The 23,963-nt window shown below is 52.7% G+C and overlaps 3 protein-coding genes across 5 annotated transcripts; 2 read left to right on the plus strand and 1 right to left on the minus strand.

Annotated features, from left to right (window-relative positions):
* Nucleotides 1-1,630: 1,630 nt before the first annotated feature.
* On the minus strand, nucleotides 1,631-11,698 carry ncoa4 (nuclear receptor coactivator 4). 3 transcript variants are annotated; one of them, XM_056609618.1, is made up of 13 exons: nucleotides 11,542-11,643; nucleotides 10,371-10,500; nucleotides 8,607-8,680; nucleotides 8,299-8,425; nucleotides 7,122-7,262; nucleotides 6,776-6,867; nucleotides 6,206-6,314; nucleotides 5,497-5,598; nucleotides 4,710-4,832; nucleotides 3,649-4,344; nucleotides 2,796-3,134; nucleotides 2,586-2,678; nucleotides 1,631-2,470 (listed from the first exon to the last, which is right to left on the minus strand). In XM_056609618.1, exons 4-13 carry the CDS (start codon nucleotides 8,422-8,424, stop codon nucleotides 2,465-2,467), a joined length of 1,827 nt encoding a protein of 608 aa, XP_056465593.1. In that variant the 5' UTR covers nucleotide 8,425; nucleotides 8,607-8,680; nucleotides 10,371-10,500; nucleotides 11,542-11,643; the 3' UTR covers nucleotides 1,631-2,464. The 3 variants fall into 3 exon arrangements, with proteins under 3 accessions (XP_056465593.1, XP_056465592.1, XP_056465591.1); XM_056609617.1 differs by lacking the exon at nucleotides 8,607-8,680; XM_056609616.1 differs by lacking the exons at nucleotides 8,607-8,680; nucleotides 10,371-10,500 and having other exon boundaries at nucleotides 11,542-11,698.
* Nucleotides 11,699-12,167: 469 nt separating this feature from the next.
* yipf3 (Yip1 domain family, member 3) lies at nucleotides 12,168-17,554 on the plus strand. The gene is made up of 9 exons (XM_056609972.1): nucleotides 12,168-12,411; nucleotides 12,926-13,132; nucleotides 13,698-13,804; nucleotides 13,941-13,986; nucleotides 14,283-14,375; nucleotides 14,694-14,825; nucleotides 15,260-15,373; nucleotides 15,723-15,846; nucleotides 16,828-17,554. Exons 1-9 carry the CDS (start codon nucleotides 12,346-12,348, stop codon nucleotides 16,968-16,970), a joined length of 1,032 nt encoding a protein of 343 aa, XP_056465947.1. The 5' UTR covers nucleotides 12,168-12,345; the 3' UTR covers nucleotides 16,971-17,554.
* Nucleotides 17,555-17,739: 185 nt separating this feature from the next.
* lrrc73 (leucine rich repeat containing 73) lies at nucleotides 17,740-23,181 on the plus strand. Its single transcript, XM_056609973.1, has 6 exons — nucleotides 17,740-18,830; nucleotides 19,471-19,631; nucleotides 20,044-20,166; nucleotides 20,484-20,584; nucleotides 21,702-21,948; nucleotides 22,859-23,181. Exons 1-6 carry the CDS (start codon nucleotides 18,559-18,561, stop codon nucleotides 22,927-22,929), a joined length of 975 nt encoding a protein of 324 aa, XP_056465948.1. The 5' UTR covers nucleotides 17,740-18,558; the 3' UTR covers nucleotides 22,930-23,181.
* Nucleotides 23,182-23,963: the final 782 nt, after the last annotated feature.

The raw sequence follows: 23,963 nt of genomic DNA on the forward strand, positions 1-23,963 counted from the left end.
TCAGTGAAAGTTCCCCTTTCCCCATCAAGAGTAACAAGGAAGTTGGCTTGCAGTGAAACTATTCCTGCGATGTGAAGCGGTTTCGGTTCCGTAGAGCAGCGTGTGATGGTTTCTGCTCCCACAGACCAGCTGATGCTGGTATTAAACCAGCTCATGATGGTATTAAACCAGCTCATGATGGTAACTTCACAGACCAGCTCATGATGGTATCTTCAGAGACCAGCGCATGATGGTATTATGACAAAAAAAACCTCTGGGACTTGTGGCCTGACTTTGTGTTCAGACTGGGGTCGGTTTATTGTGTCCCAAACGCTATCGTTGAATATTTTCCTTGACTGTATTAGATAAACGATCTATACGTAATGTATTTGATTGTGCTAGGTATCAGCCCTGTTGCGTTGACGGTCATGTTGACTGGACGAGCGAGGTTCTGAACCATCATCACAAATCAGACATTTATTTATCAAAGTTCACATGGAAAACTCTGCAAGTGTCATTCAGGATAAAGATAGACAGTGGATATATTTTAGATACATGGCATTAAGGACCAAACCCCTACAAGAAGACTCTGGACATTGGGATTCGAACCCAGAACCTCTGGGCTGGGACTCCGACACAGCCCGAGATGAGACGAACCTCCCAGCCCTTGCTGTGCGTTGCGTCACTCACTGCCGTGACGTCAGACTTCGGTCGGCCGCTATCAGCAGGGCCCTGATGGCGGGGGGGGGGGGGGGGGTCCTGCTTTACAAGGGAACTCTATCAGCCTTATCGGGGACCAGGGGGGAGGGGCTTCTGAGAGCTTAAAGGTCCCATGACCTACCAGCCGGTTTGAGTGCGATCAGCCGTTACAAGCCGTTTTGAAAATCAGGCTCTTCTGACATCACAAGGGGGCGTGTCCACCTAGATGTATGATGGAGAGAGGAGCAACGTTTGCTACAGTCAACTAGGTAAGCTGGCAAACGGGTCTATCCAGCGTACATCTAGGTGGACACCTCACTTGCGATGACAGAAGAGCCAGATTTTCAAAACGGCTTGTAACGGCTTAACACACTCACACCTGGTGGCATGTCATGGGACCTTTAACGGTGCAGCAGGAGAGTACGGCTCCAGTAAGTTTTCCTCCCGGTCAGGTCTTCCACCCAGCACAGAGAACGCTTCATTAATGGCAGATCAGGCTTGGCCTTAAAGAGTGACGTCACACGGTTGCTTTAAAAACCTGGAATGGAACTTGTTTCTACTGGACGTGGACCACTTAACTCAAACCATGCGTTACTGACCAATATGTATTCTATGCAATGTTTTTATAAAACAAAACAACCTGACAAACAAGACCTGTGTGTGTTCATGTGTGTGTGTGTGTGTGTGTGTTCGTGTGTGTTCAAAGTGTGTTTGTTCATATGTATGTCAGTGTTCATGTGTGTGTTCATGGTGTGTGTGTGTGCGCTTATGTGTGTGTGTCTGCGTTAAGATTGCGTGGCATTTCCAACTAACTAATAAAATGTTGCATCTCTCGTTCAATGGTTTTCACCGTGGAGGAACCGCACTAAACCGGTTTAAACTCGCTGCGCCGGTCAGCAGACCAGGATCAATATTAAAATCAACTGTTGACACTAGTCTCGCTGTCAGACTAACGAAGCTCGGCTGAGGAAGGACGAGACAGAGCATGCCTTAAAGTGAGTGATCGTTTATTGAGTAGTGCTAGGCAGAGCAGTCCATTCGAAGAGATATCAGAGTAGATTATAGCTGTCAGGGCAGGTGCCCACACAGAGGTTCTAGAGGCTCCACCTATCAGGCGAAGGCAGCGGGACAGCGCTGCCTCAGAAGGCCCGTTCGGCCCTCAGGAGGAAGTGGTGTAGTGGCGGTTCTGTCCCGCCAAAATAAGGGTGTGAAAAAATAGAATTTGCCAAATCCCATTGTACCCCATGGGGGCGGGGCCTGGCTGATGAAGTGGGGGGGGGGGGAGAGATGTTGGCAGGACTTCCTGTCGCCTTGAATTAGTTTCATTCTGAAACACTAATGTCCGTCTGGGGCGGAGGTTAATGTTGTGGTGCAGGTGGGGGAGGGTCGGAGTAGAGGTTGAAACGCTGGCCGTTGGATACAACTCTATCTTAATCAAGCTGGTCAAATAAAAACCAATAAAATAAAATGTTAAAAGTTGAATATGTTTTGAGTGGTTATGATTCTTTCCTAGACAACAGAGGCAATCCTCATACATGTAATATTTATAAAGAATATTATAGAATCAAACCACTGGTTTGCGAAGGAGTCAAATCAGACATCGAAAAGTTATAATAATACACGTTCCCTACAAACTAAAAGCTCTTTAAAAGCAGAAGAGGTGGAGGACGGCGCATGGACTCTGATTGGCTGTGCTGGGTGTCCGTCCAGGGGGGGGGGGGCGGGGCCAGCTGTGCGCTCAGCAGCAGCGAGTGGGAGGTTCCTAAGATACGAGAGGCACCGGGATTCACAGCTGCAAGAGAAAGCACAACTCATCAGACCACCGCACATGAACCAACCTACTGCCGTTGCCGTGGTTACCCCCTACAGGGGCCTTACTGTAGTGTGTGTGGCGTCGCCGTGGTTACCTGTACGGGCGCCTTGTGGAGCCACTTGTCCTTCTCCCCTCCCAGCTTCAGGCAGGAGAATAGGTCGCAGACAGTGGGCAGGGCCAGACGCTCCTACACACACACACACACGTTGCCATGGTTACCATCAGCCACAACACTGGGGAATCCCTCACAACCACCCAGCTCATACAGTGAGGTTCACGTCAGGCCCCCTCTTCATCCCCTCACCTGCTGGCTCCTCTTCCTCAGCAGCCACTTGTCCTCCTGCGGCTCAGTGCGCGCCTCATCCTGGTCCTCCTTCTGCTTCTCCTCCTGGTTCTCCTTCTGGTCCTCCTTCTGGTCCTCCTTCTGCTTCTCCTCTTGGTTCTCCTCCTGGTTCTCGTCCCGGTGACCCTTTGCCCAGGACCCCGGCCCCACCACCCAGCAGTCCGCCTTCAGGGCCCTCAGGAAGGGGCTCTCCCAGGGGGCCGAGGAGGAGGTGTGCTTCTCCTGCCCCGGTGCAGTCTCGGTGGAGAGGGAGGAGGAGTTCTTGCTGGGGTGGAGCCAGGCCTCCAGGATGGCCTGGACCTGACAGGAGGAGGAGGAGGAGATCAGGGTCAGCAGGAGGTGAAAGAGGAGCAGACCTAAAGAGCACCGCCTCCCATGCACTGGGGAGACAAGGTGCTGCCTGGATCATCTATGGTGGAGATGGTTCAGAGGGAGATGGTTAAGGGCGATGGTTAAGGAGGGCGATGGTTAAGGAGGACGTGGAGATGGTTAAGGAGGACGTGGAGATGGTTAAGGAGGACGTGGAGATAGTTAAGGAGGACGTGGAGATGGTTAAGGAGGACGTGGATGGTTATGGAGGACGTGGAGATGGTTAAGGAGGAAGTGGAGATGGTTAAGGAGGACGTGGAGATGGTTAAGGAGGAAGTGGAGATGGTTAAGGAGGAAGTGGAGATGGTTAAGGAGGACGTCGAGATGGTTAAGGAGGACGTCGAGATGGTTAAGGAGGAAGTGGAGATGGTTAAGGAGGACGTGGAGATGGTGAAGGAGGAGAGGGTCGTGTTGTCACGGCGACCAGTTTAGTTCCATTCCCTACCTTCTGCTCCTGGTCCGAGTGGTAGAGCGCGGCCTTGGGGGGCGGGGCGTTCTTGTCGGGGTGCAGGTTGGGGCGTGTCTTGTCCAGCGGGAGGCCGTTCTTGTCGCGGCCCTCGTGCCGGAGCAGCCAGGAGCTCAGGGCGGAGCGCCCACAGTTCTCCTCGCACACACACGCCGCGTAACTGCCGCACGCCTCGTTGGCCCGGCACACCGTCTGCACCGGCGCCACCGCCTGCAGCCACGCCTCCAGGTTGGAGGAGGCGGGGCCGGAGGCGAGGCTGGGGGCGGGGCTAGGGGTCTTGAGGCACACCAACTTCCCCAGGTTCTCGATCTCCACGGCGACGGTGGAGGCCTGGCAGCAGGAGGAGCAGGGCTTGGGCAGCCACTCGCTGGGGGTCCAGCTCTCGTGGAAGGGCCGGAACGCCTGCTTCCAGCTCTCACCGTCCGGCTCCGTGGCGACGGCGGGGGTGATGAGCCAGTCGTCCAGCTCCGCCCCCTCCTCCTCCTCCACCTCCTCCAAGTTGAACTCCGACTCGTCGATCTTCTCGATGGAGAAGGAGGAGGAGGAGCTACAGGTGCTGCCGCAGCTCGTGGTCCGTTCCCGGGGGAGGGGCGCGCGGTGAAGCCACGCCTCGAGGTCCTTCAGGTGACCCCAGGCCGCGCCCACGTCATAGACGGCCGGCGGGGGACAGGGGGGCTGAGACACACACACACACACACACACACACACACACACACACACACACACACACACACACACACACACACACACACACACACACACACACACACACACGTTAATCCTTCACCCTGTCATCACTTTCCTTCACAAGCATTCACTTGGTGTGATTTGTATAGTTAACTTACTTTAAATGTGTATATTTTAATATTTAATCAATATGTTATATAAATTGTCTGTAGCTGTGCTCAGTGCCAGCAGCTGGAGTTTGAGTGGCGGAGCATTCCAGTTTTCAAAGTTAGAGCCCTGCAGTGTTTTTGCCCTCTGTAGCTCTCAGAGGACGAATATCAACTCATCCAGGACTTCCTGTCACGTGTCCTCACCTGCCCTTCCTTTTGTGGCGCCAGCCAATCCAGGGGGTTTTTGCTGGACTCGTAGCCAATCAGAGGGCTGGTCACTGGACGGCTTCCCAGCAGCCAGTTAGACAGAGATCCGGTTTCCAGCTTCTGGAGGGGTAGGATGACATGTTCTGGTCAGGTCCAGTCTGTTGTGTGGTCGTTCTTAAGAGGTGTTTGTACCTGTGTGAGGTGTGCGTGTCAGTGAGGTGTGTGAGGTGTGCACGTGCGTGTGTGCATGTGTGCGTGAGGTGTGTGTGCGCGTGTGTGTGTGTTTGGTGCGTGTCTGTGAGGTGTGTGTGTGAGGTGTGTGTTTGGTGCGTGTCTGCGAGATGTGCGTGTCTGTGAGGTGTGCGTGTCTGTGAGGTGTATTTGTGGTGTGTGTGTGTGAGGTGTGCGTGTGTGAGGTGTGCGTGTCTGAGGTGTGCGCGTGTGAGGTGTGCGTATCTGTGAGGTGTGTGTGTGTGCGTGTGTGGTGTCGGTGTCGGCTTAGCTCAGGAGGTAGAGCAGTTGTCTTGTAACCGAAAGGTTGCTAGTTCCATCCCCAGCTCCTCCTAGTTGAGTGTTGATGTGTCCCTGAGCAAGACACTTAACCCTAAAACTGCTCCTGACGAGCTGGCTGTCGCCTTGCATGGTTGACTCTGCCGTCGGTGTGTCAATGTGTGTATTAACCGATGTAAGTCGCTTTGGATTAAAGCGTCTGCTAAATGCCCTAAATGTAAATGGTGTGTGTGAGAGGTGTGTGGGTTGTGCGTGCGTGTGTGTGTATGTGTACCTGTTTTTTGGGAGCTGCAGGACAGCTCTGCATGAGGAAGGCTCTCTGGCTCTGAGAGGCGGGGCAGGGGGAGGAGCTAAAAGCAGGTGCTTCATCCGGGTGCTGATGAAACAGGAAGAAGGCTAATCAGTAACTATAGCAACACCGTCCATTCTGAATCAGCCACTTTAAAAACGCCATCCGTTCTGAATCACTAACTATCTCTACATGTGGCAGCAGACCAGTAGAAGATAAGCAGAAGATAATACTGTTCAACCCCTGACTGCAGCCAGTGGTTCACAGGCTCCTCCCCTCTTCCTCTAACAGCTTGTTGTTGCTGCTAAAGGGGTCAGAGTTCAGGAGGACACAGGCAGACACACGTGCAGCCAAAAAGGATTCACTCAGGTCCAGTCCTGCCCGGCCGTCAGACATGTGACCTTCGCAGAACCACAACAACACCAACAGTTTGCTGATCTTTGATGGAACAGAGGGTATCCAACCCCAACCCCCCCCGATCCCCTCATTAACCCCTGGAGAGAGATGTGTTTATGGACGCTGTTAATCGATTATGTGATTAGCGTCCTTTATGAAGACTGCCGGTGCCAGCGGGTCCAGAGTCCGACTGCTGGACAGCAGACCGCCGCGTGGGCTCAGTAGATCACAGCTGGATACCGTCGGGCTGCAGAGCCCTGCCTGAGGGGGGGGTGTGGGGGTGGGGGCGTGGTCATACCCGTGTGGCAATGCGACCGAATGAGGTGAGCGCTTGTTTCAGGGAGCGGGTGTCGGCCGTGAAGCCCAGGTCAGGGGTCTCCTCAGGGGACAGGTTCAGAGAGGAGAGCCTGGACACAGCGGGGGGGGGACCAACACAGCCTTCAGCACGAGGGTACAGAACGGAGCAACACACACACACACAGATGTACACCCACACACATTGATGCACACACACACACACACACACAGCCTTCAGCACGATGGTACAGAATGGAGCAACTCAGACACACACACTGATGTAAACACACACTGATGTATCCAGCCTTCAGCACGATGGTACAGAACGGAGCAACACACACACACACAGCCTTCAGAACGATACTGTAGAACGGACCAACTCAGACACACACAGAATGGACCCAAAGCAGTCATTAAAGTATTCAAAGTGATGTTGTGTCATCGAGAAGTTGGGGAGCACCCACTGGGAGAGCCTACAGTACAGCTAATGGGTAAGAGGCGTGTCTGTATGCATGTATTCATGCATGTATGAATGAATGAAGGTCTTGTTTGTATCGTTGGTAAGTCGTACTTCTCCAGACAGCTGGTGAGCTGATTGGCCAGGTCACGGTTGGGGGCGGATTTCTCCATCTGATGAGCGATGACGTCAAACTGACCCTTCAGCTGGAGACAGACAGACAGAGAGAGGGACAGGCAGACAGAGGGACAGGAAGACAGAGGGACAGGAAGACAGAGGAAGAGACAGAGACAGATAGACAGACGGGAGGAGTTGAAAGAATGATAATGTGTTATCATTCCAGTTATTTCAAACAGCAACAGTCAGTCAGTCAAACAGACATCCAGTCAATCTCCCCCCACCCCCCCCCCCCCACCCTCACCCAGTGCAGGTGGTGCAGCCCTCCCCCCACCCCCCTCACCCAGTGCAGGTGGTTGAGCTGGTGGTGCAGGGCGTCGCCCTTCAGCTGCTCCAGCAGGTCGATCTGCCCCAGCAGCCAGACCTCACGGCACCTCAGGGACTCCTGCTGCCGGCTCATACAGGAGCGCACCTCACAGCGCACCTACAGGGAGAGAGAGCCCACCAGTGAACAGGAGACACACACACACACACACACACACACACACACACACACACACACACACACACAGAAACACACACACACACACACAGCATCCTGACCGTATTTGATGAAGTCCACCTCGCTGGGCCTGGAAGACCCAGAGTAGACCACAGTAGAATAAAGTAGACTAGAACACAGTAGACTAGACCACAGTAGACTAGACCACAGTAGACGACGTAGACTGAGGCCCGACGGCAGTAGAATACGCTAGAGTCCAGAACACGGTAGATCGACGCTGGAGTGCACTATATCCTGATAGACCGATCCACAAGACGTCTCGTCAGTAATCACCTGAGCCCTGCTCCTCCTGCAGTCTGATGCTCCCTACTCCTCTGTGCGCCTCTTTTAACCTGCCCTGTCGCCTCCTCTCCTCCCCTAGCCCCGTCGCCTCCTCTCCTCCCATAGCCCCGCCTCCTCCACAGGTACCAGCCCACCTCCTCCGGATCAGTACCGACCCCCTACAGCTCTGACCCCCCCCCCCCCTCTCTGAACCACGGCTGGAGCCAGGAAGTGAGCTCACCACGTCATGGATAAAACCACACACACACACACACACACACACACACACACACACACACACACCTAAATATAGCGCCGGTGTCAGACAAACAGGCACTGACACAAAAGGTGCTGACACATACATAAACACAAGCCACCCAGACTACAGCTACAAAGGCTGTGTGGAGAAACTTTAAAATCGCTGTTTTTAGCACCAAGAGCAAAAACACACACACACTGATGTCATCATCATCATGACACCGTGCCCTGAAATAGGTTCGATCAGACAAGAACCAGAGTGGTGGACTGGTTTATACTAGTACTAAGGGACTGGCATACACTAGTAAATAGTAATGGTCTTGACCTGTTATAGTTAACCTCAATACCTCTGGATGCTAGACCAGATGTGTAGGTCCCTAACAGGTCTCGGACCAGGCCTGCAGGTCCCTAACAGGTCTCAGTCCAGGCAGGTCCTCACCTCTCTGCCGTTGTCTCTCAGCTGGCTCTCTGCTCTCATCACCCCAGAGATGGCCTCCTCCAGCTGGGCCCGCGCCTCCTCGCACTGCCGGGACCCCGGGGGCCCCTCCTCCTCGGCAGGGGACATCCTGGGGGATGGGGGGAGAAGAGAGAGAGAGCAGTCAGGATACCCCACACACACACACACACACACACACACACACACACACACACACACACACACACACACACACACACACACACACACACACACACACACACACACACACACACACACACACACACACACACACACACACACACACACACCTTCCGCTTTACAGAGGAGTCTTCTGCTTACGCTGCAACTCAGCTGCACTGACCGGGGACTGTGTGCTGTAAAACTATCATTACACAACAGCACAGTGACAGCACCGTATAGAACAAGACAGGCAGTAAAGCACTAGACACCGTACACCAGCCCTCCAAGCGGCCATAACACAGAGAGAGTTCAGGGAGTTTAACGATCGCGATCCAGAACATGTTGCGACACAGACTGATAACTATGTGCGCCGGACGGTGTGGGGTAAATAAGAGCTTATGATTGGATGACGGGGTCGTGACAGCTCATTCAGAGGGGTGACGCAGTAGCAGGGACGGCTTAGTGTCTGAGGACCGGCTGTGGGGTTCTGTTGTCCTCTGAGCCGGGGCCTAAGACCAGCCCATACTGGTCAGGGTCATGACAGACACCACCACAGACCCCTGGTGGGGCCACACGCTGCCTAGGCCTCCACTAGATCCCCCCCCCCCCCACACACACATACACACACATGGGCTTTAGAGATAAGTTAAGATGGACACGCCCAACAACACGCCACATGAGACTGTCCTGCAGTCCGAGGGAGGACAGCCGCATCTCTGCTGCCCGTGTCAAGGTGAACAAGAACAGAACGGCGTCGATCTCTGTGTGGATGGTCAGTCCAGGGAAGGGCGGACAGAGAGACACCATCATAGGGACAGACGGCCAAAGAGACACCACCACAGGGGACGGACGGACAGAGAGACACCACCACAGGGGGGGGGACGGACAGAGAGACACCACCGCAGAGCTGGTCCCCAGCTGATTGCCACCGGACCGGTTGTATGGGTTTGCCGGTCATTCCTTAGCGGCAGCAACCCTGAGCGCGGTGGGGCTAATAATAAGTACGTTTTTCAAAAGAAAGAGAAACAACAAGCACTAACAATCGCTAGGTTAACCCATTCCCTGTATACAACATATATAAGATGCTAAACAATGCTAAGTACTATTTTTAAGTGCAAGTGCAAGTTAGAGGTGGGGGGGGGGGGGCTTTGCAGAGTCTAGGTCAACACTGAACAAGTGAGTCTTGATTCTCACTTTGAGCAGAGGAAGAGAGGCGAACCCTCAGCCGATATCATGGTGACGCAACACCGCCTGCTGACCTCGTTCCTCCAATCATACACTGATATTTGGGTGATAACCACACATACTGGGAATACTGCTAGCAAACGCAAAGTTACCCTTCTCTTTTTTTTCTGATGCATTGTATTTTGCAATATTTTCTTGTGACAGTGTATTTCTATACACACACATACGTTTAATTTATAGTATAATACAACATATTAACTATATATCACATACAAATGCATGTTGCATTTTTGATAAATTAGTACAACAATAGTATCACCTTTAAGTGCATTATTGGAGTGTACAGTATACACCTTGCATATTGATTCTGTTGTGCATACCAGGTATGACAGTACTGGCCCTAACTACCTATCATCCAGAGGCGTTTCTGCGGATTAAACCCAGATATTGTACGAAACTAATGTCGAGAGGTGTTTAGCCAGAACTAACACCCCTCTCTGTAGAGGACGGTTGAAAGCCTGATCATCGAAAACATGATCGCCATAAAAACGTCCCGTAAGCTGTTCAATGACACAGCATGCAAAACAATAATCTCAGCATGCAAAACAAACACCAAAACAAAAACAAACACCAAAACAGAAACCCTTTCTACCGGGAAACAAAAGATAGCCGGAAAATGGCGAGCGGTAGAAACAACAAGGTCATACCTTCGGATCTTTATGCACAAAACCAAAGACTAGGGTTGAAATGATCTCCAATGACCGCCACAGAGCTCTGGTCCAAAAGTCTGTCTTACGAACGGTGAGATCGAGGTTTGATTCGCTATGGTTCACAGATCTGGAAACAACAGAGAACTGTTACGTCACCGGCTCAGCTTCCGCCACCGCGCCAGGAGCACTGCGCACGTAGTCCACAGCTCTGGATGGGGAGCCCTTGGTCCTCCCCTTATTCCCAGTTTTAAAACACAGAGCTGTTGTTGTACAGGGATAAACGGCGGCTTTTTTGATGTGGGAATCAGTGGCGGACCGTGAAAGACCCCGGGGGCCCGGTAGACGTGTTTACCGGGCCTGTGAAGACGTGTTCACGGGGTCGGTAGTCACCGGACCGGCCCGTCTCTGACACCCATCTACTGTGTACGTGTCGTTCGGGCTGCGGTTCAGAATCTGTGTGTCCGGGGACTGGGCCCACGAGCCCACCAATAGTTAACCCACTGGCCCACCACTACTTCACCCACTGGCCCGTCACTACTGGATTACCAATACTGGATTACCACCACTGAACCCACTGGCCCACAACTAATGAGCAGCAATAGTCTCCCAGTACAGCCCTGGTGGGACTGAATCTCCCCCAGTAAAGCCCTGGTGGGACTGGATCTTTCCCAGTACAGCCCCGGTGGGACTGAATCTACAATATAACCTTGGTTGTCTGAATCTCTCTCCCACTACAGCCCTGGTGGGACTGAATCTCTCCCACTACAGCCCTGGTTGGGCTGAATATCTCTCCCAGTACAGCCCTGGTTGACTGGATCTGTTTCCCAGTACAGCCCTGGTTGACTGAATCTGTCTCCCAGTACATCCCTGGTTGACTGAATCTCTCCCAGTACAGCGCTAGTTGACTGGAATTCTCTCCCAGTACAGCCCTGGTTGACTGGATCTGTCTCCCAGTACATCCCTGGTTGACTGAATCTCTCCCAGTACAGCGCTAGTTGACTGGAATTCTCTCCCAGTACAGCCCTGGTTGACTGGATCTCTCTCCCAGTACAGCCCTGGTTGGGCTGAGCCTGAGAGCGACACGATGGTGATCGGCGGCTAGGCTAACCCGCTAACGTCCTCAATATGACGCGCTAGGGAGCGAGATTAGGTCGAATCCCTTTCTTACCGTGTTAGTTTGTCGGGTTTTCTCGGCTTGGATGTCATCAATCGTCCGGTATCGAGAAGGGGTGACTGGTTAATGGATGTTTATTGTCGGCAGCTGATCAATGTCACTACCAGACGAACGGGAGGAGCGGAGCCCTCGCGAGAAGAAACGCTTCTTCTCGCGGTGCTGGAGTCGGTACGCTCCCTGCTGGTGGTTCGCAGTACTACCGGAGGCCGCACTAACTATCTCGTCCCAATGTATACCTGCCTTTCATCTAGCCAGCTGAAATAAGCATTTCATTATGGTTGAAACGTTAAACGTTATTTGCAACGCCATCCCTGGAAGAATTAACTGTCATTCGCGTACATCTTAGTGTAAAATAGAAATAAAAAAGATGATCCCTAGACCTGCGGGCGTGCAGGCCTGAAACTGCAGGCTCCGGTGTTTCAGGAACATACTATTTAAATGTCAGCGCATGATATGATGATAAAAAAACATTTTCAACTGGTGCACAAAAAGACCTTTATATATTATATGCATAATTAAAAATATGGGCTTCAGAAAGTTGTGTCCAGAACTCTATCTTCCCCGAGCTACATATCGCGAGGATTCCTCCGGCCACGTCGACGGTGTTACGTCAGGTCAATATGTGACGTCAGCACGTTGTTGTTTTGACGCAGGCGTTTCACCATCCGGACTTTACGAAATTCTGAGGTTTATTTTGTTGTAATAAACGCGTGTTAACGCTGAACGACCGTTAAACGGTGCGGACCGAACTAGTTGTTCCTCCCAGTGACCGTCCACGGACCCTCCAGCTCCCAGAAGATGTCTGCTGGGGCCAAAGACACGAACACGGAACCGTGGGGCGGCTTCGACGACCCCCCTGTGCAGGTAGGAATGGAACCAGCAACCCTGACCCGACCCCCTTCACACCACCCCGAAACATGCATAACGACGTCCGTAAGGATCTGATCGCTTGTTTTAAAATAAGTGTTGTAAAGCGAGTGGCTGGTTTGTTGTTGTCACACACACACACACACACACACACACACACACACACACACACACACACACACACACACACACACACACACACACACACACACACACACACACACACACACCAGGGTCTGTGTCCGCAACACTGGTTTAATAACAAAGGTTGTTCTGCTGTCTGATTAATGTCCATTCTAGTGGTTATAGACAGCTGACATAACCAAGTAATAACATAACACTTAATAACATAAACAGCAGATCCACGCCTGTTTCCTGAGCCTTCCTTATTGGTTCAGCTCATTCCTCTAACAGTATGAGTTCAAATGATTGTGTCACAAAGGCTTGACAAACGCCATCGTCTTGGTCTCCCATCATTACAACCTATTACAATCTCTCTCTCTCTCCCCAGGGTAGTGGCTCGGCCGTCATCGACATGGAGAACATGGACGATACGTCGGGCTCCAGCTTCGAGGACATGGGCGAGATGAACCAACGCATGACGGAGGAGGAGGAGGAGGGGCCGGGGGGGGCGCCGGGGGAAGAGCCCGGAGACGACGGCGAGTTCCTGGGCATGAAGGGCATCAAGGGGCAGCTGGGGCGGCAGGTGGCCGACGAGGTAGGAGGGGTCACCAGCTCACCGCTAGCCAGGTTAACTAACCCTGCTCAGAGAGGGTCACTATTTAACTAACCAGATCAACTAACCCTGCTCAGAAAGGGTCACTAGTTAACTAACCAGGTTAACTAACCCTGCTCAGAGAGGGTCACTAGCTCACCGCTAACCAGGTTAACGAACCCTGCTCAGAGAGGGTCACCAGCTCACCGCTAGCCAGGTTAACTAACCCTGCTCAGAGAGGGTCACTAGTTAACTAACCAGGTTAACTAACCCTGCTCAGAGAGGGTCACTAGCTCACAGCTAACCAGGTTAACTAACCCTGCTCAGAGAGGGTCACCAGCTCACCGCTAACCAGGTTAACTTACCCTCCTCAGAGGGTCACTAACTGAGCCTACTCAGAGAGGGTCACTAGCTCACGCTAACCATGTTGAATAACCCTACTCAGAGGGTCATCAGCTAACCGCTAACCAGGTTAACTAACCCTGCTCAAAGAGGGCCACCAGCTAACCCTGCTCAGAGAGGGTCACTAACTAACCAGGTTAACGACCGTGTGTGCGTGCATCCCCAGGTGTGGCAGGCGGGGAAGCGCGAGGCGTCCAAGGCCTTCAACCTGTACGCCAACATCGACATCCTGCGGCCGTACTTCGATGTGGAGCCGGTGCAGGTCCGCAGCAGGTAACCCCGAAACGGCTGCTTCTGATTGGACGACATGAGAGCCAATGGCCACAGTGTTAGCTGGTGTCACTTCCAGAAATTTGACAGATAGGTCTGGTCTCTGTGGTCGTGTCCTAACACTAACGTCTCCTTCCAGGCTGATTGAGTCCATGGTTCCTGTGAGGACCATCGCCTTCCCCCAGGTAGGACCCTCTCTATAGGACCCCCCTTCTATAGGGGTTAGACAGTACAATAAGGAGCAGGGAGGGGTTACACAGTACAGAGACAGGTCATTGTGTGGTTGAAGCGTGTTGTGTGCTGTAAGCGTGTCGTGTATGTTTGTTGTGTAGCTGAAGCATGTTGCGTGTTGTGTGGTGTAAGCTTGTTGTGTACGTTTGTTGTGTGGTTGAGGCGTGTTGTGTGCGGTTGAGGCGTGTTGTGTAAGCGTGTTGTGTATGTGTGTTGTGTATCTGAAGCATGTTGTGTGTTGTGTTCGCAGAAGGTGGCGGGGGAGCTGTACGGGCCCATGATGCTGGTCTTCACCCTGGTGGCCATCCTGCTGCACGGCATGAAGACCTCCCAGACCATCATCGTAAGACCCCCTAGACACATGCTTAATGTTCACTTTACTGTCTGCGTGTGTGTGTATGCATTCGTGCGTGTGTGAGAAAGTGGTACCATAAGTGCTGACCCAGTGTGTGTGTGTGTGTGTGTGTGTGTGTGTGTGTGTGTGTGTGTGTGTGTGTGTGTGTGTGTGTGTGTGTGTGTGTGTGTGTGTGTGTGTGTGTGTGGTACCTGACCCTGTGTGCGTGTGTGTTACCTGTACTGACGGTGTGTGTGTGTGTTACCTGTACTGACCCTGTGTGTGTGTGTGTGTGTGTGTTTGTGTGTGTGTGTGTGTGTGCTGCAGAGGGAGGGCACTCTGATGGGGACGGCCATCGGGACGTGCTTCGGCTACTGGCTGGGCGTGTCCTCCTTCATCTACTTCCTGGCCTACCTGGTCAACTCCCAGATCACCATGCTGCAGACCCTCTCCTTGCTGGTGAGTCCCCAGCCAGGGTCGGGGGTTCTATTCCCGTGGCAGCCCAGTAGCTCCAGCATTCGTCCATCTTGGATCTCCCTCAGCGCTGTAGATCTCTGTGTTGGTTTCGACCAGAGAAAGACATCATCTAGGTTATTATAACACCAATAACACCTTAATAGGCATTCATGGAACTGTGGCGTCAAACAGTCCAAGATCAAATGATCAGATGTACTTTATTCATCCCTGACATGATGACCCGGTCACAGCAGCATGTCAGACACACAAAGAGTTAAGAAAAAATACAGAAAATGGATTTATGGAGGCTAAACTGGTCTTCTGGACCACCTAGGTTCCATTTATTGAGCTCGTAGTGAAGATGGCTGCCATCGGAAGAAGCAACAGGTAGAATATCAAACCCAGGAGTGAAACGGGTCTTTGTTATCGTCTCCCAGGGTTACGGGCTGTTTGGGCACTGCGTGGTCCTCTTCATCACCTACAACATCCACTTCCACTTCCTGTTCTACGGCCTATGGCTGCTGGTGGGCGGGCTCTCTACCCTACGCATGGTAAGACAATACATCTCCCATCAGCCACCTGGGTCAGAAACAGACACGAGACTCATGTACCAGACAAACAGACAGACAAACCTTCGTCTGGTAAAAATATTAATCTGTACTGTTTAGTCGAAGAAGCTAAACGTGGGCGTCACAGCAGACCGTATGTACCGGTATTAAAAATGAAATTAGATGAAATTACAAAAACGAACAGAATATGTCTATCACAATAAAGGAAATTATGAAATGTAGATGCAGTAATAAATGGATTGTTACATAGATAAATTAGAATATAATCAGTATCATACCCCTTGTACCAGATAATGTACAAGTTGAGCGTGCTGCCCCTCCCCTCCACCAGGTGGCGGTATTGCTGTCCCGGACCGTGGGCCAGACCCCTCGGCTTGTCATCTGTGGCTCCCTGGCTGCCCTCCACATGCTCTTCCTGCTCTACCTGCACTTCACCTACCACAAGATGGTGGAAGGTGAGTCCACCTACCTTGGGGCCATAGATATTGATACTGATTAGCTATCGCTTTCGGCTTCTCAGCATGCATCAACAGTGCCGCCATCTTGCCGTGGGGTAACCCCACAACTGAATGAATGAAGGTCCAATGGGGCAGACGTCCTTTCCCAGTCAAAATCACTCTGAATCTCCTTCCTTTAAGCAGTCTTCAAGAAGGCTGGTTTCTGACATAAGTCGGACGTAAAAAAATATATAGATCTTGTATTTTTTAATTATTTTTTTAACCAGATGGCGGCGGCATTAGCGCATCTCAGGCGATATCTAGTATATGTATTTTTTCCTGGGGGCCCGCACACCGCACGTTGTGTGTTTTGGGGCCGACTTCAGGCACCTCTTTAGGGGCGCAGGTCTTTGCAAATGGCCGAGCAGAGCACTTATAGGATGGCTTTTTGTCCACATTTGGTTGCCATACAAACAGAAAGAGATCAGACTAATGGGTCCTGAAAGCTAACTTTCAGGACCCAACCCCCCCCCCCCCAGCGGGGGCGGTGCTGCAGGAGCCTGACCAGAACCAGGTCAGCATGCAGATACGGCCCTGGCCTCGTTAAAACTGGGCCTCGTTAGAACGGGGCTGGGCCCACAGGCGCTGGGATCGGTTTAGTTTTGAGGCGATGACGAGGCTGAGAGGTGGACCGGTGACTAATGAGTCGGGTTCCTTTCAGCAGCCCAGTCGCTGATCATAAACCACAGATCACCGGCTCTGGGTTCATTCAGACTGGGGGCATTGGGACCCAAAGCGAGGGGGGGGGGGGGAACCCCACAACGTCTGTTAACGCGACCCCAGCGGATGAGGACCGCCTAGACCTGTCTGAGGAATGCACCGCTAAAGGTGCATGTCATTGGCCGTTCCGCAACCAATCAAAAGGCCTCAGAGGGTTCCGTCTCTGCCAGCGGAGCCTGTGATTAGCCCCCGTGGTCACATGTTCCCCTCTGCTCTCAGGGATCCTGGACACCCTGGAGGGGGTCAACGCCCCGCCCATCCAGCGGGTGGCCCGAGACGTGCCTGCGCTGGCCCCCGCCGCCATCAGCGTCACCCTCAACACCACCCTCCAGACCCTGGGGGCGCTGCTGCAGAGCCACTGAACACCTGACCTGTCTGACACCCCCCCTGTCTGACACCACCGACCACAGGCTGCGGAGGGGAACATGTATATATTTCAACACATCGGTCAGGGCAGACCTACGTCTCCACCTCCTCCTCCCCCCCAAGTGTGGGGTTCGGCTAAATGAACTGTACACGAGATGGTATTTGTACACATTGTTAGTATATTAGTGTGTTTGTAAGGGGTATACGTTGATATCATGGTGCTCCAGAGGTTGTTGTGAGCGCTGCTGTGAGATGAAGACCAGCTGAGGCTGGACCACGAAGACGGGGTCTCCCGGTGAAGGATGAAGGGGTTTCCACGGCTACGGCTCCCCTGTCCTGCCCATTGATGAGGTGATGGTGTTGAGGAGCTGGGGTTATGGGTCAGGTATTTAACGGATGATTCCAGTCTGATCTTCTGAATCTAAATCCTTTATGACTTTCTTTTGAATGTCCTTCATTCTGCTTGCTGTTGTTTTAGTTATTTTCATTATTTTGGTTCATATTCGTTACATTTGTATTTATAGGGTTATTGTCCAGGGAGACGCCTGAAATAAACTTTTCCGTCGTAGTGTGAGTCTTTATTTGACACTACGCCACACCTTAAGTTATTACCGTACGCTATAACTCCTTATTCTACTGAGAAAGCAGAGAGGAGGGCAGGGAAATAGAGTCCTTCAAAAGGATTGGCATGAATTTACCACGCACACAGTCAATTGTGATTTATTTTTTATTTTGTATATAGATAATGAGGTCGAGGGTTGTGTTTGTAGGGGTCATGGTATGTAAATAAATAAGAACAGATTCTGACCGCGGCCCTGGCTGCCGGGTGTAAGTCCGGGTCAGGGTGTCAGTTAGGGTGTTAGTGTTAGCCCGGTCTCGAGCTCAGGTGAGCTGCTGCTAATACCAGTCACGTGACCGGGAGGCTCGCAACATCCGCGAGGAGGACCGGAGAGCAGCCTCCGCGAACGGAGTCGCTACGAGTCGACGGAAGACGTTACAGGGGAACGTTCTAGAACGACATCACCGCTTCGTTTCAGAGCACGTGATGTAACGGAGCAGCCGGAGCGGGACGCGGCGCGTGCGTCGGAGGGGGGCGTTGTGGAAAGAAGCGCGTGTCCATAGTAACAGACACCTGCAACACAACCGAGCAGCGCGCGCACACCGACCGGCTCGGGCAAGCGAAAGACAGCGACAGGTCAAGTCAGGGACGGCAGGGAATGTGCGTCGCGAGACAAAGTGTCGATAATCGACACATTTAAAGTGACGACAACAGCAGCCATCATGGCGGTACCGTATCGATACCAGCGCGTGGCCTCCTCCACTCGATCGGCACCAGGTGACGTCAGCGCGTGAAGCGTCCAGCAGCAGTTCAACTTCCTGAGTGGAGCTGATCTATAAGTTACCCGCGACCCCGTGATCACCTCGCCCCGTTTTACTTCAGTACGTATCCGCGTGCACACGTGTGCGTAGTGTAAGCGCCGTGGGAATGACATCACGTACGGACTAGCGGCGGTGGTCGTGCGTGGTGTGGGCTCGGTTCGGTTCGGCTCGGCTCGGTTCCGAGTCGCACGGCCCCCCGGAGCGATGCTGCCGGGGTCCATCCAGATCACCGGGGAGGCGCTGTCCGGGGCCGAGGTGCGGGACATCTGTGACGGCCTGCGGGAGAACGGCGTCCGCCTGCTGTCTGTGCGCGGCTGTCAGCTCAGTGACCGGGACTTCGGCCGCGTGTGCCGCGGCGTGGCGGACTCGCGCTCCCTCGCGCAGCTGAACCTGAACCTGGGCGTGGTCTCGGGCCTCGTTCGGACCCGGCAGCTGGCGGACGCGCTCGAGGCGAACCGCTCTCTGCAGACCCTGTTGTGAGTAGACCGCAACCACTTAGTGTGTTACCGGGTTATAAAGGATTGATGTAACTTGAGTGCAAACTTTATTAAAGTATGAGTGTTAGGTTTAGGATATGTATTTTGCCCCTGTTCACTAGTATTTTCTGAAATTATGTATTTTTTCACTTGGGTCCCCAGACCATATTCTTTATGAAAATACTGAAGAATAAAGTCAGTCAGTTAATTAATTCTCAGTGTGTAAGATTGCGACTCTGAGGATGAAAGGAACTTGATAATAATTCTGTCCACTCTGACACGCGCATTTATCAGCTCGGCTGGATGGTCGGCGTGAGTGGGAGGGGTTGAGGGTGAGTGGATAGTAGTATTCATGTAAACAAAGAGGTATGGGCCGGCCAGCATAGGGATGTGAGTTTATTGATAAGCTTATTAGAATCACTATCACATCAGTGTTGACCAGACATACTTTCAGGTAACCATGGTAACCATGAGGCTTCCACCTCGACCCCCTCCTTCTCTTCTTCCTCTTGCTCTCTCTGGCATTCAATTCAAGATAACTTTATTGGCATTGAAAGCAACATCACAATAACAAACAATCACACGAGGAAAGTAAAGTGCACTATAAAGTCACAGACCATAACACAGACCCCCCCCCCAGCCTCCACGGGAGCCCCCTCCTGGATGCGGGCCTGGTGACGCTGAACGCGGCGCTGACCAGCCACCCGTCGCTGGTCAGCCTGGACCTGGGGGACTGCCTGCTGGGGGACCAGGCCCTGGGGCTCGTCTGCGGCATGCTGCCCCCCGACGGGGCCAAGTCAGGTAGGACCCCGGCCCGGAGCGCTGCCACGGTGGGGACACACACATCAAGACTCTCACACTCACTCACTAACAGTCACACACACACACACACACACACACACACACACACACACACACACACACACACACACACACACACACACACACACACACACACACACACACACACACACACACACACACACACCTAGACTCAAACTCACACATACACACACTCACTCCTACATCTACACTCACTCACTAACAGACACACACATCTACCCTCACTCTCACACACACACACCCTCACACACACACACACACCCACCCCCACACACACACACACCCCAACACTCCCCCCTCCTCGGGCCCCTCAGACTGTGTGGTTGTGTCCCCCTCCCCCTGACTGTGTGGTTGTGTCCCCTTCCTCCAGGCCTGAGGGAGCTGACGCTGAGCGCCAACCCAGGGATCAGCACCAAGGGCTGGGCCCGCCTGGCCGTGGCCGTGGCCCACAGCTCCCAGCTCCGCGTGCTCAACCTGGACTACAATCCCCTGGGTGAGGGAGGGAGGGAGGGAGGGCGAGGGAAGGGGGGAGGGAGGTGAGGGAAAGAGAGAGCGAGGCTGAACTAGCTCTTAAGTGGTTCTTCTCTGTGCTTGCAGACCTCATGCACATCGATGTCCTACTAATGAAATGTGAAGCTCTCCTCAAAGCACTCGTTAGTGAGGAGCAGAGCCCGGTAGAGCTCAGAGGAGGAGGTGCAGAGAGGAGGTGGAGGAGGTTGTAGTTTCCTCCGCTCCCTCTCTTCTCTCAGAAGGTCCTGGACCAGAAGGTTCTGACGGTGTGGTTCCCTTGTGGTTCTCTGGTGGGTGCAGGAGACCAGATCGCCGGGATGCTGGCGGTTGCCGTGGCGTCCAGCAGAACCCTGGAGGTGCTGGACCTGGAGGGAACCGGGCTGTCCAACCACGCGGCCCAGGTACCCGGCAGAACCCCCGGGTTCTCCTCTCAGATACTGAGGAACATCTAGACCAGCCTGGAGAGGATTTAAAGTGATATAATTAAAGTGATGAACATGTTTTACTGGTCCACTTTCCTAGAGTCCCATGGACAGTAGGGCTGCTCGATAATGGAAAAAATCATAATCACGATTGTTTTGGTCATTATTGAAATCACGATTATTCAAACGATTATTTTTGAGTTTGAAAACATGTTGTATTTATTCATCATGTCTCTCCCAAAAATATCTTTGTAACTGAGAACTTGGCTTAAAAAAATACCTTAAAGACCACCATAGAACCTTAAAAAAATACTCAAAGGGGTCAAAAAGAAAATTTTCCAATCTAAATTAATATACAGATATGTATCCAGCTGTTCTGCCCTTTCTATAAAACATTCAAAAAAATAATAATCTAACGAAAAACTCGATTATGTAAATCTTGGTGAATGTTTGACGCTAAAATCGAAATCGCGATCAAAATTCAATTAATCGCCCAGCCCTATCTATACCATATCTACACACACAGAGACTGTGCTGGTGCTGATACGCCCCACCAGGTGACACTGTTGTCAAAGTAGTGGCCATCTAAAGAATAAATAAAGCCGCTGTGTTGCGGTGAGACTATAGAGGTAAAGGTTGGACGAGTCTAGCTCTAGTTGTTAGCGCTGTGCAGTGGCGGCTGGTGATTCAATTTCTTGGTGGGGCGCATATACAGACCTACCTTATGGGCTTTACCCCAGCCATTGCTATTGGACCCATGGCTTTTATTTTGATATTGAGGCAAATCATGATCCCTGTCCTATAGTGTCCATTTTTGTGGGTCTCAAGGTCTATTTCAAATGCAGTTAGAAATCTGGGACAGTTGCTTCGTTTTGTTGATAGGCCAAAAGAATAAATAAATACGTAACTTACTTGCTCCTTCTCAGTGTAACATTTCTTGGGGAGTCAAATTCCTCCACTGAAAAGGGTGTAAAGTGCTTTTACAAATCTCGGCTATCTATCTCTTCTCTGCAACTAGTTGTGTAGCGAGAATGCTGCTGAGGGAGGAAGCCTGTTTGATTGACTGTCTGCATTGTCCAATCGTGTGGTCCCTCAGGTTTTCCTGGACATGGTGCAGAGCTACCCCACCAGCCTGCGGGTCCTGGTCCTGGCGGAGAACGACATCGCCCCGGAGCTCCAGCAGCAGATCTCCGACCTGCTGTCGGAGGGGGAGGAGGAGGAGGACCCCGGGGCCCCGCCCACCCACCCCAGCCCCGCCTACTCCAGCGACATGCTGCCCCCCAGGGAGAAGCAGCACCACCCGCACCACCAGCAGCACGCGGGCCCCTGGATCCCCTACAGCAGTAAGGGCTGACCCCCACCCTCTCTCTTTACTCCGCCCCTCTGGACCTGCTGCCCCTGGCTTCTGTTAACCCCGCCTCCAGTAGAGGGTCTAGTGGCAGCACTGGGCTGGGCTATGCTGGAGCTACTGGGTCCACAGTACTGGACTGGACCTACTGGACCTACTGTACCATACTAGGCTTTAGTGGACCTACCCGGTCCACAGTACAGTACTGGAGTTTACTGGAGCTACTGGGTCTACAGTACAGTACTGGACCTACCTGGTCCATAGTACAGTACTGGACCTACTGGGTCTACAGTACTGGACCTACCTGGTCCATAGTACAGTACTGGAGCTACTGGGTCTACAGTACAGTACTGGACCTACTGGGTGTACTGTACTGGACCTACCTGGTCCATAGTACAGTACTGGGTCTACAGTACAGTACTGGACCTACTGGGTGTATTGTACTGGACCTACCTGGTCCCTAGTACAGTACTGGACCGGGCCTACCTGGTCTAGGGTACAGTGCCAGTACTATACTGGGTCTAGGGTACAGTACCAGTACTATAGTGGGTCTACGGTACAGTACCAGTACTATACTGGGTCTAGGGTACAGTACCAGTACTATACTGGGTCTAGGGTACAGTACCAGTACTATACTGGGTCTAGGGTACAGTGCAGTACGGTAGTCCATAGCAGTGACTGACTTAATGAGTCTTTCTGAATCTTTCTTTCACTTCCCCCTCGACCTTTGACTCCGTCCGACCTTCCTGTGTAGCAGTAGTCTGCCGGGCTCTAGTGGAATGTAATCTAATCTGCCTAGCACCGCGGGGAGATTGTACCGGCCTCCCGGTCTGAATGCCTTGCTCGTGGCCTGCGGCAGCAGCGGTCTGTAGTTACAAACCCTCTCTGTTCTTTGGTTCCCACAGACCCCGCCCCCCACGTGGTCATGCTGACATCAGGTCTAGATGACAGCCTATTGTCTGAGACCGAGATGTAAGCCCCTCCCCCCCTCAATCATCCCCAACTTCCTGTCGGAGCGTTAGGGAGGCGGTTCCGTCGGAGCGCAGTATTGCAGTGTGTGTGTGTTTACGTGCGTGTGTGTGTGCGCGCTGATCTATGTAGCACTTGTAAATAGACTAGAGCGGTTTCCATGACAACCCACCGAGTGACTTCCTGTGTGATGTTAGCGCCGTGTCGCCGCCCGGGTTCTGGCGGCGAAAAACACGAAGTCTGAATAAATCAGTTTACATCTTGGTACAAGACCGGGCTGCTGTCTTCTGTCACGCACGCACACTGCAGGCTACACACTTAGGAAACACAGGCTACACACTCTGCAGGATACACACACGACAGGCTACACACTTATGCTACACACACTACAGGCTACACACTTATGCTACACACACTGCAGGCTACACACTTATGATAGAAGCTCAAGAAGCTTATTGTTGTTATTCGGGGACACATAACCTAGCGCCTCTGTGGCCGATCGTCTGTACACCTTTACCTGTGAGACACGCCTCCAACACCCCACGCCAGCGGAGGGTGCGGCTCCGCGGTATGACATCATCACAAGGGGACGGGAGCCAACAGCCATGCGACGAGACGACGGCAAGACGGATCCATCATTGATGACATCCTTCCCGTCGCTAGGCAACAGGGGTAAACGACAGCTGGCTGTCGTTCACCCCTGTTGCCTAGCGACGGGAGGACAGTTTGTCTCCGGCCACACGCACACACACACACACACAGACAGGACGGGGGGCGCGCTAATGAAGCTCGTTAAATATGCAATCGCCGGGATGTCTCGTTTGGGTAGTTAATCAGCCGCGAGACGGGTCGTTAGCGGGGTTAATTATAACCCGTTATGACGGATAGTACGTTGAGGCTGGGGTGGTCTCTGGGTGGGCTGGGGCCAGGGGCGGAGCTATGGTGGCCTCCGGGTGGGCTTGGGGGTGGAGCCGGGTGGTCTTCGGGTAGGCTGGGGGCGGAGCCGGGGTTGTCTCCGGGCGGAGCCGGGGTGAGAGAGGT

The sequence above is a fragment of the Gadus chalcogrammus genome, chromosome 15, assembly GCF_026213295.1.
Source record: "Gadus chalcogrammus isolate NIFS_2021 chromosome 15, NIFS_Gcha_1.0, whole genome shotgun sequence".
Taxonomy (NCBI): Eukaryota; Metazoa; Chordata; class Actinopteri; order Gadiformes; family Gadidae; genus Gadus; species Gadus chalcogrammus.

What these genes read in the sequence shown, in the direction of transcription:
- ncoa4 (XM_056609616.1), bottom strand. Translation starts at nt 11,579, where the DNA reads ATGACATCCAAGCCGAGAAAACCCGACAAACTAACACG. An exon ending in AGCTCAACCACCTGCACTGG is followed by an intron (nt 6,868 to 7,121) that starts GTGAGGGGGGTG and finishes GTCTGTCTCCAG; the next exon opens with CTGAAGGGTCAGTTTGACGT. An exon ending in CGCCACAAAAGGAAGGGCAG is followed by an intron (nt 4,345 to 4,709) that starts GTGAGGACACGT and finishes TGTGTGTCTCAG; the next exon opens with CCCCCCTGTCCCCCGCCGGC.
- yipf3 (XM_056609972.1), top strand. Translation starts at nt 12,346, where the DNA reads ATGTCTGCTGGGGCCAAAGACACGAACACGGAACCGTGGGGCGGCTTC. An exon ending in TCGACGACCCCCCTGTGCAG is followed by an intron (nt 12,412 to 12,925) that starts GTAGGAATGGAA and finishes CTCTCTCCCCAG; the next exon opens with GGTAGTGGCTCGGCCGTCAT. An exon ending in CCGGTGCAGGTCCGCAGCAG is followed by an intron (nt 13,805 to 13,940) that starts GTAACCCCGAAA and finishes GTCTCCTTCCAG; the next exon opens with GCTGATTGAGTCCATGGTTC.
- lrrc73 (XM_056609973.1), top strand. Translation starts at nt 18,559, where the DNA reads ATGCTGCCGGGGTCCATCCAGATCACCGGGGAGGCGCTGTCCGGGGCC. An exon ending in CGCTCTCTGCAGACCCTGTT is followed by an intron (nt 18,831 to 19,470) that starts GTGAGTAGACCG and finishes CCCCCCCCCCAG; the next exon opens with CCTCCACGGGAGCCCCCTCC. An exon ending in CCTGGACTACAATCCCCTGG is followed by an intron (nt 20,167 to 20,483) that starts GTGAGGGAGGGA and finishes TGGTGGGTGCAG; the next exon opens with GAGACCAGATCGCCGGGATG.